We start from the raw sequence: 14,892 nt of genomic DNA, 5'->3' as shown, positions 1-14,892 counted from the left end.
AGTTTTAACATTTTATTATAAGGATGTAGCACTGTTTTCCGGACGTTTCACCTTGCAGATTTCAAGTAGAGAAGCCTCGTGAGACCGAATGGGATTTTGCTTCGCTTCGTTTTTTTTGTTATGTCTTTCAGAAATAAAGGTCTCTTTATGTATTAATAAATGATATTTATTTATATATATTTAGTAATAATTGAATAATACACTTGTGGACAATATAATAATAAGCCTAATAAATAATAACATTTAACTTGGCTGATCCGCCGAATAGTGGCGTAGAAGTGGATTGATGTGAGAGGCATTTTAATAAGCCGCGATCGCTTTAAAAACGGGATACACGGAAAGGACGAGAAGGGTGGGTACCCAGACGTAGCGATCGGTCAGACGGAAAGATTCATCGCTAACCTGCGTGAAATGCAATGTTACACGGCGTTTCACTCACTGCTTCCATAGCTCCAACTTCAAGCGAGTGCTAAGTCGCACTTGTTATTTTACAGCTACGTAAAAGAAACTCTCTTTGTAGTTGAATAAACACTCAAAATACTGACTCAAAAAGTGGATTTATACTCAAACACACAAGTGTAGCAGACAGACAGACAGACAGACAGACAGACAGACAGACAGACAGACAGACAGACAGACAGACAGACAGACAGACAGACAGACAGACAGACAGATGGACCAAGCTCCAACCCACTAATCATCATTCACTCCTTGCATATGCGGTGATTTTTTTTTTAACGCAGTACCTGCACAAGTGTCGCAGTGACTCTGCCCCATCGATTGCCCGCGCATAGCGTCATGAACGGCGACATGCTATCTCAAAACATCGTATCTTTCACAAACACAGCGTGGGCGCCAACATTGTGAACACGAACAATGCAAGACGCCGCCCCACAGATCTGTTCTCAACCAACGCCTCTTTATCTTTTTAATGCCAGTGCAAACGCGTCCTTCTCAACGGGCCGAATAAGTTGTCGCAGTGCTGTACCACTGTATCAAAGCCTCTAAACAAATATAAAATCAAGCATTGAAACCAATTTTTTCAATGTATGAAGAGTGCAGTATATGACGTACCTTGCACTTGTGGTCAAAGTTACGTCGGACACTCTGGCAGATGCCTCAATGTGCGATTGCTTGAACACAACCAGAAAGTAAAAAAAAAATGAATCTGATGGTTTATCGGCTACCTATGGCGCAGAATGCAAACGCATACCAGTATTTGAATAAACAACTGCGTTAGCTACTTACTCTAACATTAGTGTAATGCTCATCATTGAGGCAGCAATGACAGCAAATCGAAGCTGCGTCAGCAAGCCATCCATCGCACTAACAGAAAAAAAGAACTATAGATTACTTTAACTTATCGCACGTTGTTTTTCTATGTGAAATTCGCTGCTGCTTAGTTTTATTTCATCTTCGTCTTTGTGCATTGAGTTATATGATTGTATGTCATGTGGTAGCTATATATTCTTGGTGCTTTGAAATGAAATTTTACTTGGAAGCTGGCGCTTGTACTAGTTGTTCCATTAGTCCCCGTTGTTAACTTTTTTGCGCTTCAGATGTAAAAAAGCACACGGGATGCTAACTAGCCCGCTCCCAAACCTTGTGTCAGCGGAGCCATCGGTCCGCTTAGTTGAGGTAGTTGTGATGTGACGCTACATGTTGGGGGCGCTGCTTACATCACACGCGCTTGCGAGCGCTTTTCCCCGGAGATGCGATAGACATGTTTACCACTCCAATAAATTTCTGCCTTCGTGCTCCTTCTTTGTTGTTCGAAGCGATTCCGCCACCGTATCCCAGCGTAGCGCATGCAATAGCGTTGCAGTTGCACTTCCACGTTGGTGGCCCGCACCGCGCCACGAACCGCGACGCGCTATCTGAACACATCGTATCTTTCACAGTGCCGGTGTGACCACCAACATAGTGAACACTAGAATTGCAAGACGCTGCCCAACGAATCTGCACATAACTGAACAAAAAATTACTTCATGTGATTTCCGTCATGAGGCACTGCAGGAAGGGTTCTCTCCCCATGATCCCAAAGCACGGGCGAAGGTTACGTGATGCGCGAGAACAGGAAGGGGCTACAAAAGAGGGTAGTGAACGGCTGGGTTGGGCGCGTCTGGCTGACATTGAAAATATAAAAAAGCGCATGGCCAGCAAAACAAGTTTCTTATGAGAGAGCGATAAGGATGTGGTTTGCGGGATCGAATTCGCTGACAAGTTTAACGAATTTCTTAATAGCTGTACGTATTCTGGTATGCCAACAAAGATCTCTTCGTTTCTGTTCTAAGACTGTTTGCGGGTCCGTGGCTTATTATGACACGGATCGGGACGAGATATTTTCCGCGATATTGAGCCTCGAAGCAAGCTCCTCTAACGATTACTATGGGCTCCAACTAAAAGCTATCAAGTTTGTTGCAAACATTGTAGCTCCTCGTTAAGTACACATATTCAATCAATGCATTGCATCGGCAGTATTCATCAAGGGTATGAAAACAGCGAACGTTTCTCTAATTTCGAAACGTGATGAAAAAAATTCGGCCGATTCCACGTACCTGGGAATCGACGTTCTGCGAAGCATGCGGAAGGAACGTGACCATGTTGCGATTTTTTTTTGCTGAGCGACACGTCATGAAATGAGGCTGCATATATATACAAATGTTGCACGCAGAGATATATGTTGAAGAGTTGCAGATGTTGATAACACTTATTGTTTGCACTTGCGCAACGATGTCAACTGGAACATGCGTATCAGAAAAACCAGAAGCTGATATGAAGCGCCGATGCTGGCCTTGGGCACTGTTATATAAATCCACTTGAGCTCTTTGCACCTAACTACAATTGATGTTAGCCCAACGTGATGGCTGTATCAAAGGAGTACATATGTGATATTTATAAAATTGGGTACGCAGTACTGCAACCACTATTGACGTTCCAGGAAGATTAGCGTCTATTTGAAAAGTAGTTCCGAGATCTGGCGTAGCTCTGGGGTAGAATGCTTGACTGCCACGCAGAATGCTTGGGTTCGATTACTGGTGGGACTCTGAAGTTTATTATTTCCATTCGTCGGAGGGTCAGCGTTGCCAATGTCAGGATTTTCTTAACAATGACCTTTATTCTATGCCTTAGTTGGGTCAACACTACCGGTGTCGAGTACTGCTTAACGCTGACGCGTTAGAAATGTCCTCGTGTGTTCTCGTCGTTCCTGGGTAGATCTAAGTGCCCGTCACCTGTGGCACATACCCGCATACCAGTGGCACATATTCGCCCGTGTGTATGTGCCACTGTCTGACGGGACATGTTTGACGACGTGCGCGACGGAATTGGGACAATATTCATTTCTTGACCACCGTATAATAATCGTCAAACCATCTTACCCTTCCATGCTTAAGAGGGTGATCCCAAGTTAAGGGTGATCCCAAGTTAAGAGGGTGATCCCAAGAGGAGCCAAACGTAAGCGGCTAGATAGATAGATAGATATATAGATAGATAGACGCGCTCAAAGTCGCCGAAGTTCACCAAGAAATGCTTCTCATTAAAAAAACATTGTATCTAATTATCGTTTGATTTCCGGGCTGTTGATAATCTCAGCAAACTTTGAAAAAAGTTTGTTGAAGAGAGACGCCAGTTTTATGTAAACGATCCAATAATAACCGATTTTCAGTTCGGTTTTCGTAAAAGAAAATCGACCGAGACTGCTTCACCTTTACAAAGAAAAATGGGTTTACGTAATACTGACCAGAAGAAATGTACGCTTCGGTAATTAATATTTTTGATTATGGCATATAACTCCCCAAATCATGAGATCTTAATTCATATGGTGAATGAGTTAGTACACAAGGTCCTTTTCTTCATGTTTTCGGTCGTACTTCAATCAACGCGGTCAAGCAGTTGCTCTGAGTGGCCAGTAATCAGCTGTGCGGTGCATCAAATGCGCGGCTCCCCAAGCCAGTCTGCATGGTCCTTTTATTTTTAACCTTTATTTTAAACATGTATTTCTTGCGTGCACGTGCGTTTTCTTTCTCCCTTTTTTCTCTCTTTCCCTACACCCTCTTTCTTGCTCCGGTTCCCCACTCCCCAGTGCTGGGTAGGAAACCGGATGCTAATATCTGGTTAACCTCCCGGCTTCCCTTTTCATCTTTTTTTCGCTGCCTTGACGCACTGTTCATTCTTTATGCCGATGACACCACAATATTTATTAGCGGCCACACCACCGACCACCTTACACGAGAAGGAAATTTTCCTAAAGCATTGACTGAGTGGTCAACGAGAAATGAATACAAAAAACACAAAATAAATACGAAAAAAACAGAGTATAGCTTTCTTTCGGCCCATAAATACAGTGGTTTCCCCTAAAAACCGTCAAGTGCTTTGCAAATATCAAATGTACATAAGAGATTCTTTAAGGTCACGTGGGTTATTCTTCGATTCGTCAAAGATGTGGACAAATCACGTAGTTCACATTCGAAAGAACTCGGATCAGGCAGTTGGCTTTCTGTTCAGGTGTCGTTTTGTTTTTTTTACCGACTTTAAGCTAATAATTTATCATGCTCTGTTTTAATCGCACGCACACATTACTGTGATTTGTTTTGGGGAACGACATCAAAACCTAGCCTCAACTTGTAGTACAAAAAAGGCCGTGAGCTACATTGCTGTTATGGGTTATGGAGCTCGCACGAAATATTTTTTTCTTGAATGAAATATTATCCGCGTTACCGCTGTTGCATTTTCATCGAGATGGGGCTGCCTATTTGGTTCATTCTCGTCGCCTTGTCTGGGACATCTTATAGCTCTCCCATAGTAGAGTGATTATAGTGATCTGAAGCGTTCACAGTTTATTTTGAACACACCACTACCTTTGAACATCGGCCGTTGCATTGCTCTAGGGTTTCAATTGCTCTTATAATGCAGTCCTTGATATGTCTAGCTACCTTGACCTTAAAAGGCAAAACTAGGGGACAGTTTCTCATACAAATAAGTGGACAATTTCTCATACAAGAACCAGCTGTGGAGGCGAAGCCGTCAAATTTCTTGTACCGACGATTTCAAAGAAATACAAAAAAGGTGATGGTCGCTTACTGAACCTAATGCCTAAAGAGCATGAAAATATTTTGTAAGGTGCGGTTTATAAGTCACTTGTTTTTTTTTTCTGTGTGCGTGTTTACTATAGCGGAGTACATCTTTTTTCTTGCAAGTTGCGTTGTTTTATTCTACTTTATATTTATTTCATGTTACCTTACACCAGTTTGTGCAATGTACATCAATTTTCACTCGCTTACTTCGTTTCAGTTTCTTCCGTCATTATATCGCATGAATATATTGCCGCTGGGCATCAGGCACGCTCAAGCTTTGTAGCTGTTGGTTTGGGGTTCCTTCCCACTTTGGTGTGAGAGAAGTAACCTTTCTCGGCCGTTTGGCTAAGATCAATGTGTAAAGACAATTATCCAGGCTGATGCATTTGTTTCCCAATATTTCAACAAAATAAAGCTTCGGTTACCTCTCTAGCTGTCTTATCGCCGTTATTAGGTGGCTATGCCACCTCACTCGCCTGTGTCTCTCGGTCTTACTTGCGCTATTATACAATGCTACAGTGAACGTACCCTCTAGCTGAACTTTCGTTGCTGGTGTTGTAAAGCATGACGGGAAGGTGGTGAAGAAAATACCATCTAACGCTACCATTTGAAAGGAGAATGAATTCCCCACATCACATAGATGGGTGGTTTCCAAAGAAACAAAGCGTGAGGGTGCGGGAAACATAGAGTTACTGTTTTTCAAAACGATTTAAAACTCTGCAGCGATTGCAAAATATGAAGATTTTATTGCGTAGTTAGGTGCGACCCGTAGTTAGTACATTGGGGGGGGGGGTAAAAATGAAATCCTTGAGATCAGTATCGTTCCTTACGCGAACAAAGCGTTATTATACGCAACGAGCGAGCAAACAACGCCAATATTCGATCAGGCAAAGTCACGAACATTTATTTTTATTAAAGCCTCGGGCTGCGTGTTTCAGACATCGGACTCAGTAGATCGTCAGCTTTTTGGTTCTTCGAACACTTATTTTATAAAGAAAACGCTAGCAAGTCCAGCAGAAAGAATATGGCATACCACAAATATTTTTGTATATAGCATAAACCGCATGGGGGTCTGACGTATTGGCTATGCTGGCTTTTATGGCGTTGATGAAAACTTGCCTAAAAATACGTTTCTAATAATAACTCCTAGATTTCTGAGCTTTTTTGATTCGCAGATATGACATCGTTTTTTGCCCCGAAGAGTACTTCCGAGACTACAGGTGTGCCAATTTTGCATTCCACCAGCGGCAATATGTACCGCTGCTTGCAGTATATTGAACACAGCAAAAGAAAGGTCATTTGGAATGTAGAGATGCCGTATCAATGAGTTCAATTCATCGCAGGAAATACGCTAATCTACGGAGAGAGCTCAGAAGTGTGCTAATGTTTTTTTTTAATTCGCAATGTGTGCATAGTGTTGATGCTTGAGATAAGCAGGGTACTCTCCCGAGTTGTGTTATCGTATTGTGAACGCAGCGATGAAATGTCAGAACAAAAGAAGGAGCATTTCATTACTCCCACGGAACTGATAAGGCAATGTATTCCGGTTGCTTCGAGGAAAAAAAAAAAGAAGTGAGAGCTGCTGGAGTGATTGGACACACAATTGGAAGCCCCTGGCTTGCGATAAATCATTACGCAAGCGTCACGAGTGGCCGGCTTGGACGACTGACAGCGCTCGCGGAAACATTTATTGTCAAAGGATAGGACGCCCCTCTCGCCCGGCTGCTGTACAACGGCTGTGGAGCACTGAAGCCCCCCCCCCCCCCCCCCCTGCCCACTAAGCTGACGCTCGAAAATAAACAGGTGAGCAGTAATTCTAACTTCCGCTATTACGCAATTATGTCATACCAGAAATACCGTCGGTGTTATTTTGACAAGTGAAGTACAATGCAAGAACTTCTACAACTGAAGTTTACTTTTATGAAAACTTGCTTATATAAGTTTATGCTCCTTATTAGAAGGTCTCGTCTATTGCAAGCATCACTTGAGACACAGGTAGTAATTATAGTGCGTAGCCACTGTGAACGCTGCTGTTGAAAAGATGTAAAAAGTGTCGCCCGCATCGTCTCCCGGGGGGAACCTGATTAAATGCGTCGCGGATGGGTTGCGTAGTTGGGTGTGGTGGGGGAGTGCTGAATAGCTATTTCGTTTTTATTATTCTTATGTATTGAATAAATGAGAAGAGTTTCCCCTGACGAGTGGTGGGACACTGATGTGCGATCCAGTGCCACGGGGTGGCCAGTGAACGGTTGTGCAGCTCGAGCAGTCGGTTTTTACTAGCAGACGCTGCCTGCGTCAGCCTTGCGAGGCGAGAGATGGGCTGGGAGGAAACAGTTGGTGCGAAATGGAAGCATTCGGCACGATACGCGAGGTGCGAGCATGCGCAGTGGGGGTGTGGACATCGCTGCCGACGTGTGAAGTCGTGCGACTGAGAAACGCTCCACATTTTAAATTCCGATATTCGCCGCAGTCAGCTGGTACTATAACTTTCGTACTTCATATGATCCTTACTTTCTGTAAGAGTTCATAACATACATGATGGCTGGACACAACAAACTGTATCAGACATACATATAGGCCCGAGGAGGCATAGTTGACAGTAATCGCTGCCCTTAACTGCAGTGTGTGAAAAATCGCCAGTAACCCGGTAACCACGTCCGATACTCTACCGACCGAGTTCTGACGAAACGTGCCTCCTTCTGCAGTTTGTTGAGTGTTTCCGTGAACGTATTTTCTGGGAGCGTTAACCAGCATTATTCGTAGGCACTAGACTAGAAAGCCGCCTAAACATCGCTCAATTTTAGTGGTGTAAGCATGCCTTATGTTGGCTACCCTGTGCTTCCCAGTAAAACTAACACCCTGGTGTACCTCGGTGTACCCAGATATTCTGAAGGTAAGTTGACAAAGGGTCAGACAGGGGCGCGTAATGTAAACTTGAACTTTGAGGCACTCGTTAGCTTGTTTTTACTGAAGGTTTTGTGTATCTAAAGCCAGATTTGTTGTGCCACCTCGCTAATGTATGCTACAAAGTAACTGGGATTGCTAAGGCTACCAGCAATCTCAGTACAGCGTTATTGTGTACTGGGTTCTCAGTATGTTGCCAGTATCCATGGTGTGCCAGAGTCCCTGGCGTTAACTTTTCCGTGGATCTCGTACACTCGTGGAGGCAGAGAATATCTTGTGGAGCCACATGGCGAGGCTAGGCACATCTGGTTGAGAGTTTTTTAGGCTTCGTCACAGGCTTCGTCAGATTTTCAGTCACTTCACGCTCGCACCTCGCGTAGTGAGTCAGAAAACTCTTCTTGCCTGAGGGCACCATGGGGCACGTGATCTCCGTACGAAGTAGTAGCTGGCTAATCAACCAAGGTACGCTAACCTGACGCATTAAATTCGCCTTGGCGGAGCCTTTCATTCATGTCGATGCTTGTGAGTTCAGTGACAGAAAGAACATCTTTTGTGCTTTTTAGTTCACTTCAATCTACGTCACAACCACCACACTACGGCTAAAAACAACAATCACCATTATTGATGCTTCACTCGGTCTAATTGTTCAGTTATGTTGTGTCAAACATATAAACGAGTCTCTCTAAAAAAAGTCCCCTTCTGTGTTGATTTATAGCGAAGGCCTCCCCACGGCAGACCTAATGCCTCAGGTTGGCATACCAGGATTGATTCGCCAGCTGAGCTTTCGTGCGAAGATCATTTTTTCGCTCCCCGTTGGCTATAGCACTCCCAAAGATCACACGCATGGAAAAACCTAACCAAAAAGACAGAGAAGCGCTTCTGTCGAAGCTGAGTTAGTTGAGAAATGGACGCGCAGTTGGAATATTGTGGGTACAAATTGAGCGGGTCGTGCAGACGGTTTTTATCCGCTTAAGTTCTTTTTTTGTTTACAGCAAAGAGAGTTGCAGTTAAAGACCACCAATAACGTCCCCTATGCTTTACCTGTCTTAATGATCAGTTAAATTTATTTGTTTCCGTCCATCCACCCACCCACCCACCCACATCCGTCCGTCCATCCATCCATCCATCCATCCATCCATCCATCCATCCATCCATCCATCCATCCATCCATCCATCCATCCATCCATCCATCCATCCATCCATCCATCCATCCATCCATCCATCCATCCATCCATCCATCCATCCATCCCACCTGGCAGCAAAACTACGCTCTCTGTAGACCTTTAAACACGAAAGTGTTTTATGGGAGGGGGGGGGGGGGCACCAAGGCTCTGCTGTCGTATTTCCATCACGGATATGACGTTGTAACATATATACTAACACACTGCAAAAAAAAAATAGAGAAGAAAAGGTTCCGTCACGGGGCGTCGAGCCAGCCGCCTCCTAATCTACATTGTGCGCCGCTAACTACAAGTCCACGGAGCATCCGGTGTCTAGAATGCAAACTGCATGCCATATATATACACCATATACAGTTCGGTGGCCCTCAGAGCTGCGCAAATTCAGCGCGCATACGTAATCAGTAGTGATACATTGCGAGGAGATTGCGTTGGGCGTGGTATAAAGGTCGTCGTCTCGCGTTTCGATGAGCGCGCGCCTCCACGAGGCGTGGTCATTCCTGCGAGCGCGCCCATCAGACTTGTGATTCGGGGGAACACGAAGGTCACTTTTTTCGCTTCCGCGGCCGCGTTTACAAAAAGAGCATGCTACTGACACACGAAGATTCAAGATTCGTGACAGTTTTAGCGCTTGCTTTGTGTATATTAGTGCATTCTCTGCAGATGTGTTTATATTTGCACAGATTGCTGGATATGTCGAGCTGTGACAGTTGTTAGTCCGTGCTCGATCGTCCTGTCTATGCTCATTTCATGCGTGCTTTACACTTGAGGTTCGCTCTGGAAGTTTCGAGCTGCTTGTCGTTCTTCGCTTGACTTCGCTGATAATTGCTGTAGCATTCACTCCTTCACACTTTTGGCGAAAGGAAGCACAAGAAACGCTCAGCTACCACTGTAAAGACACGTTTCACTTTCTTGTTCACATTCTAACGAAGAGGGCTCAGCCGCGTTTTCCTAATTGCTCAAGTAAGCTGTTTTCAACAACTTGGTAAAGATGAAATTCCCTACAGTGCACTCAGAATATTCTCTTGATGAAATATTCATGATAGCACATGGACAGATCTCGCCGTCAATGTCGTGCTTTTTGTTGTAAAAAATAGTTTCGATAAGATCGCTCTACTCCGTTTTAACTCAATACGTCGTTATTCGACTACTGTGTGAATTACGCGTAGGCCTAATTGAAATTGTGCACCTAAATTTCGCGTTTAATGCCACTGCCATTTTTTTTCTTTCAAACAAATAAATGCTATTCATAAATATTCCCAGCTGGTTCTTTCCCCAGTTTTTCATGTTTTTCACGCTAATATTTTTCCTGCTGATTTGCGAAGTTGTCTACGCTTTTACACTTTACATTTCCAAAAAAGCAGATTTTTTACATTTCACGTTTTTGTGAATGCATTTGCCATCGTGTTGATGCCTTGTTAAGGAGCTCTCCCGCACTTGCCTCTGCTTTTGCTGCTGTTATCTCAAGGTTGTATGCGCCTGTGCATATTGCATATCTGTGATTGTAGTTTTGAATAAATGTCTATGATTGGCAGTTAGCACTTCTGCCTGTTTGACTTTTTTGAAACTACTTTTTGACAATTCAATTTGCTGAATCAGGAATAAAACACTTTCGTTTAAATGAGCATTTCTCAGCGAATACGTTGCTCACGTTACTTTACACTTCGCAGAAGCACTCGGTGAAGATGCAGAGAAGAAGGCCGGCCTGCCAAATGATAGACGGAGTTGCGAGATGCACTGTACTGAATCCCGACCGACTAAGAGAAGCCCTAACCTTCAAGGCAACGAAAGGAGACCTCGTGCAGGTGACATTTCCAAAGAGCGGAACGCATTGGCTGATGTACATCACGCAAATGATTCTCAGAGGGGGACAACCGATGACGACCTACCAAGAATTCGCCGAAGAATGGCGGTTCCTCGAGTACATGGACGTTAAGGACTACAGCTCGTCCCTCCCTCTGAGATCTTTCGTTACACATTTGGCATTGGAAAAGCGTATGATGAACGAAGAAGCCAAGTACGTCTACCTCGCCCGCAATCCGTGGGACGTCTGCGTGTCATTCTACCTCATGATGACCAACTGGAGCAATTTCAAATTCCATAACGGATCGTTCGAAGATTTTGTCGACACGTTTGTGAGTGGCAATTTCGGTTACGGCGACTACTTCGAACACGTTGCCGCGGGCTACGCACTCAGGGACGAACCGAACGTGCTCTTCTTGACCTACGAGGAACTCAAAGAAAACAGCCGAGAGGTGGCGCTGAGGCTGGCGTTTTTCCTGGGAGAACAGTACGGCCGAGCTCTCGAGAAGGACGAAGGGTTGCTCCAAAAAGTGCTGGAGAAATCGCAGCCCGATCACATGCGCAATGTGGTGGTCGTGGATTTGAGTGCCGGAGACAACCCCCAGTGGAGCGACGTCTTCACGCGCGAAAAGATCACTTGCATCAAAGGCCACGACGGGGAAGAGAACAAGTACTCGTACGTAAGAAACGGTAAGGTTGGAAGCTGGAAGAATTACTTCACGCCCGCCCTGCTTCGGCAGATGGAGCTCAGGATTCAGGAGGCGGAGAAGACGTCTTCCTTCCTGGACCTCTGGAAGGATATACGAGCTGATGCGAAGGCACGCATTCAGGATACCGAATAAAGTGTCGCGCATCCTGGTGCTTGAAACAACTTTGTGTGCTTGATATGTTTGCATGGCTGGACACATTCAGCCAAAAGGAAAGGCAAAAAGAAGCTCAGAAATAGCTGCTAAACTATTGTGCTCAGTGATCCTTCCACTAAAACGCTTGTCTAGGCCGGTTGGTACGTAATCAACGAAGCGAAAAACTTCGCGAAAACACAAGACAGTGAAAACAAAAAACAGCATGCTTTCGCACGAGCACATTGCAACTAACCACTGAATTTCCCTTTGCTAACAAAGCGCAATTTTTTTTTACCTTCAGTTTTTTTTTATCCGACCACGCATGCTGGTAGTATGGCCCCACTCCAAGAAAAGTTTGCTTCCCTACGGCTCTGCTCACTCGAAACTTATCTAGCGAGCGATTGCAAAATCTTGTCTACGGGCGGCGTTGACGCGGTCATGCCATCACACATTGTGTACTAGCCTTACTCGCAGTTGCGCAGACTGCGCATGGCAGGCTACCCGGACAAGTTACTATGTTCCACAGCCGAAGGTCTCTTACAAGACTAGATACAGCTAAACAAAACCGCTGGTTTTGAAAATGGGCTTTTTTCTCGAACACCATATTGTTGAAAAAAAGAGCCCAATTTCAAAAACAGTTGTCATTCCCTATTCGCATAAAGTGTCGTATTGTTTAAAGTAACGTAGCTCATAAAACAGGCATCACATAGTTGTTCTTTCAGCAAGAAATATGTTCTCTAGTATCTGCCATAGGGTGACCAGAGGGCTCTGCCCCGGTGGTCTTGTGGCTAAGGTACTCGGCTGCTGACCCGCAGGTCGCGGGATTGAATCCCGGCTGCGGCGGCTGCATTTCCGATGGAGGCGGAAATGTAGGCCCGTGTGCTCAGATTTGGGACCACGTTAAAGAACCCCAGGTGGTCGAACTTTCCGGAGCCCTCGACAATGGTGTTTCTCATAATCATATGATTGTTTTGGGACGTTAAACCTGACATATCAATCAAGGTGAACAGAGCGTACAAAAGGCCTCGCGTGTGTGATAAGAAACACACAAGGCAGTTTGTTTAATGTTCTATAAATGCGGTATACGAAATTCCCCTCTCTTGCGGCCGCTGCTACATCGGGCAAACTGGCCGCTGTTTGAATGACTACTTCAGAGAACACCGCAATTTAATGCGGCGTTTTGTTGGCAGCCATGCACTTCACTGCACATAGTTTCGTATGCGGCAGTCATGCTATGTTTGAATAATGCAAGATATTTCAACGATACAGTGATCAACGAGCAGGTCAGATTTACGAGGCGCTTTGCATCGACAAGAAAGGTGATATGTGCGTGAGTGTACCTTCGTTAGCGCTCCTCACCAGGGAAGTTGCGTGTTTGTCAAGTGAATGAATGCTTCATCACAGTTTTTTGAGATGCATATAAGATATTCTATAAAAAACTTTCCACGTCAAAGCTATACTTTTCCTCCTTTCTTGTTGCGTGTGCTATATATACTCCCAGTTATGGAATAAAACCTTCGTTTTAAGTCAGTGCTTCATCCGTCTCTTTCACTCTCTTGTGTTCTCGCGCTGTTTTTCACTTCGTTAATCCTTATACAGTTTCTGCATTGCATTTCAAAAGCACAAAAATTGTTTTAAACAATTCTGATCAATTTTCTTGGAGAACACATTATGCAACCAGTGACAGATAAAAAAATGGGCAGATCCCAAGTGAGAATCGATGATAGGCGAAGCATCCTGAATAAGAAATGTCGATATGTCACTTTAAAATCAGCACAACGTTACGAGGTGGAGGTAAATGATGCCGTACAGGACTTCCATGTCGTGATTATTATGTTTGGATGTGTCCTTTACCTTCGCCATCAATTCACGTCACTTGATACGTAGTTTATTTTATGTGGAGCTAGCGAAACGGCTGCCAGCCCGCTATGAACGTGGTATGTTGTCATGTTCTTACCTGACAGGCGTGTCAGGATTATCATGTTTGCACTAGTCACATAATTCGTCACCGATAGACGGCACGTAACACCGAATTCGATATATGTAGAGCTAAAAAACTTGCCTCGAGTGCATCTTGAAGGGCCCAATATACTCCACAATGTAGCGTTGACGCACGCGGGGCACAGCGACGCTGCGCTAGCTAAACGCGGCGCGACCAGCGTCCGTCGGCGCGGCCCGACGGCAACCGGCGCGAAATTCGCGCCGATGTGTTACCCAGACAACGCTGCGTCTCCCTCTTTTCGTGATGAATGGATGCCGGACAGCTGAAACGCGCATGCGTCAAAGCAAGTAAGCGCGGCGCACGCCTGCTAGTAATGGCAGCACCGGCGCTTGGCATCGCAACGCCGGCCTGACGCGACGAAATGAACGCCGGCGAGCAGGCGCACCGCGTCACGTCGAAATGTATTGGCGCCTTCACAGTGGTATGTAGTCATGTTTTCAGATGACGCACATGTCATGATTATCAGGTTCGCGCCAGCCACATGCCTTCGTCATCCATTAACGTCCCATATTACCAGATTTGGCATATGTGAAGCTAGCGAAACGGCCGCGATTGCATCATGAGTGTGTCATGTAGTCATGTTGTTACATGGCACGCATCTTATGTTTATCATGTTTTCACCAGTATCAAACTTTCTTCATTCATTCACGTTCCGTAATAACAAAGTTGGTATGAGTGAAGCTAGGGAAACGGCCGCCAGGGCATCATGAGTGTGGCATGTAGTCATATTCTTACATGAGACGCATCTAATGATTATCATATTTGCAGCATTCACATACTTTCGTCGTCCGTTTATGTACCGTAATACCGAATTTGGTATATGTGACGCAAGCGAAACGGCCGCGAACGCATCATGAGCGTGGCATGTAGTCATGTTGTTACATGGCACGCATGTCATGATTTTCATGTTAGGGTTGGTCGCTTGTGTTCGGCATGCAGTCATGTCATACAATACTAGTTTCGCAACGTGCCATCTGAACAAAACCACCACAAGAGCTGCAGGACTATAAAATGTAAATCATGCATTGATGACATACATGCATAGTTTTCATGTTGTGACTAGTCATATGTGTTCTTCATACAGTAAT

General features: G+C 44.8%; 1 protein-coding gene across 1 annotated transcript; it reads left to right on the top strand.

Moving 5' to 3' along the window:
• The first annotated feature begins 6,751 nt into the window (after nucleotides 1–6,751).
• Nucleotides 6,752–11,831, top strand: LOC142785357 (sulfotransferase 1E1-like). The gene is made up of 2 exons (XM_075883834.1): nucleotides 6,752–6,878; nucleotides 10,828–11,831. The coding sequence occupies exon 2, from the start codon at nucleotides 10,843–10,845 to the stop codon at nucleotides 11,800–11,802; it is 960 nt and encodes a 319-aa protein (XP_075739949.1). The 5' UTR covers nucleotides 6,752–6,878; nucleotides 10,828–10,842; the 3' UTR covers nucleotides 11,803–11,831.
• The last annotated feature ends 3,061 nt before the right edge of the window (nucleotides 11,832–14,892 follow it).

This window comes from Rhipicephalus microplus, unplaced genomic scaffold (assembly GCF_043290135.1).
Source record: "Rhipicephalus microplus isolate Deutch F79 unplaced genomic scaffold, USDA_Rmic scaffold_21, whole genome shotgun sequence".
Taxonomy (NCBI): Eukaryota; Metazoa; Arthropoda; class Arachnida; order Ixodida; family Ixodidae; genus Rhipicephalus; species Rhipicephalus microplus.
This window is presented reverse-complemented; position numbering and strand designations above follow the sequence as displayed.

Coding starts and splice junctions, on each gene's coding strand:
- LOC142785357 (XM_075883834.1), top strand. CDS start 10,843: ATGCAGAGAAGAAGGCCGGCCTGCCAAATGATAGACGGAGTTGCGAGA.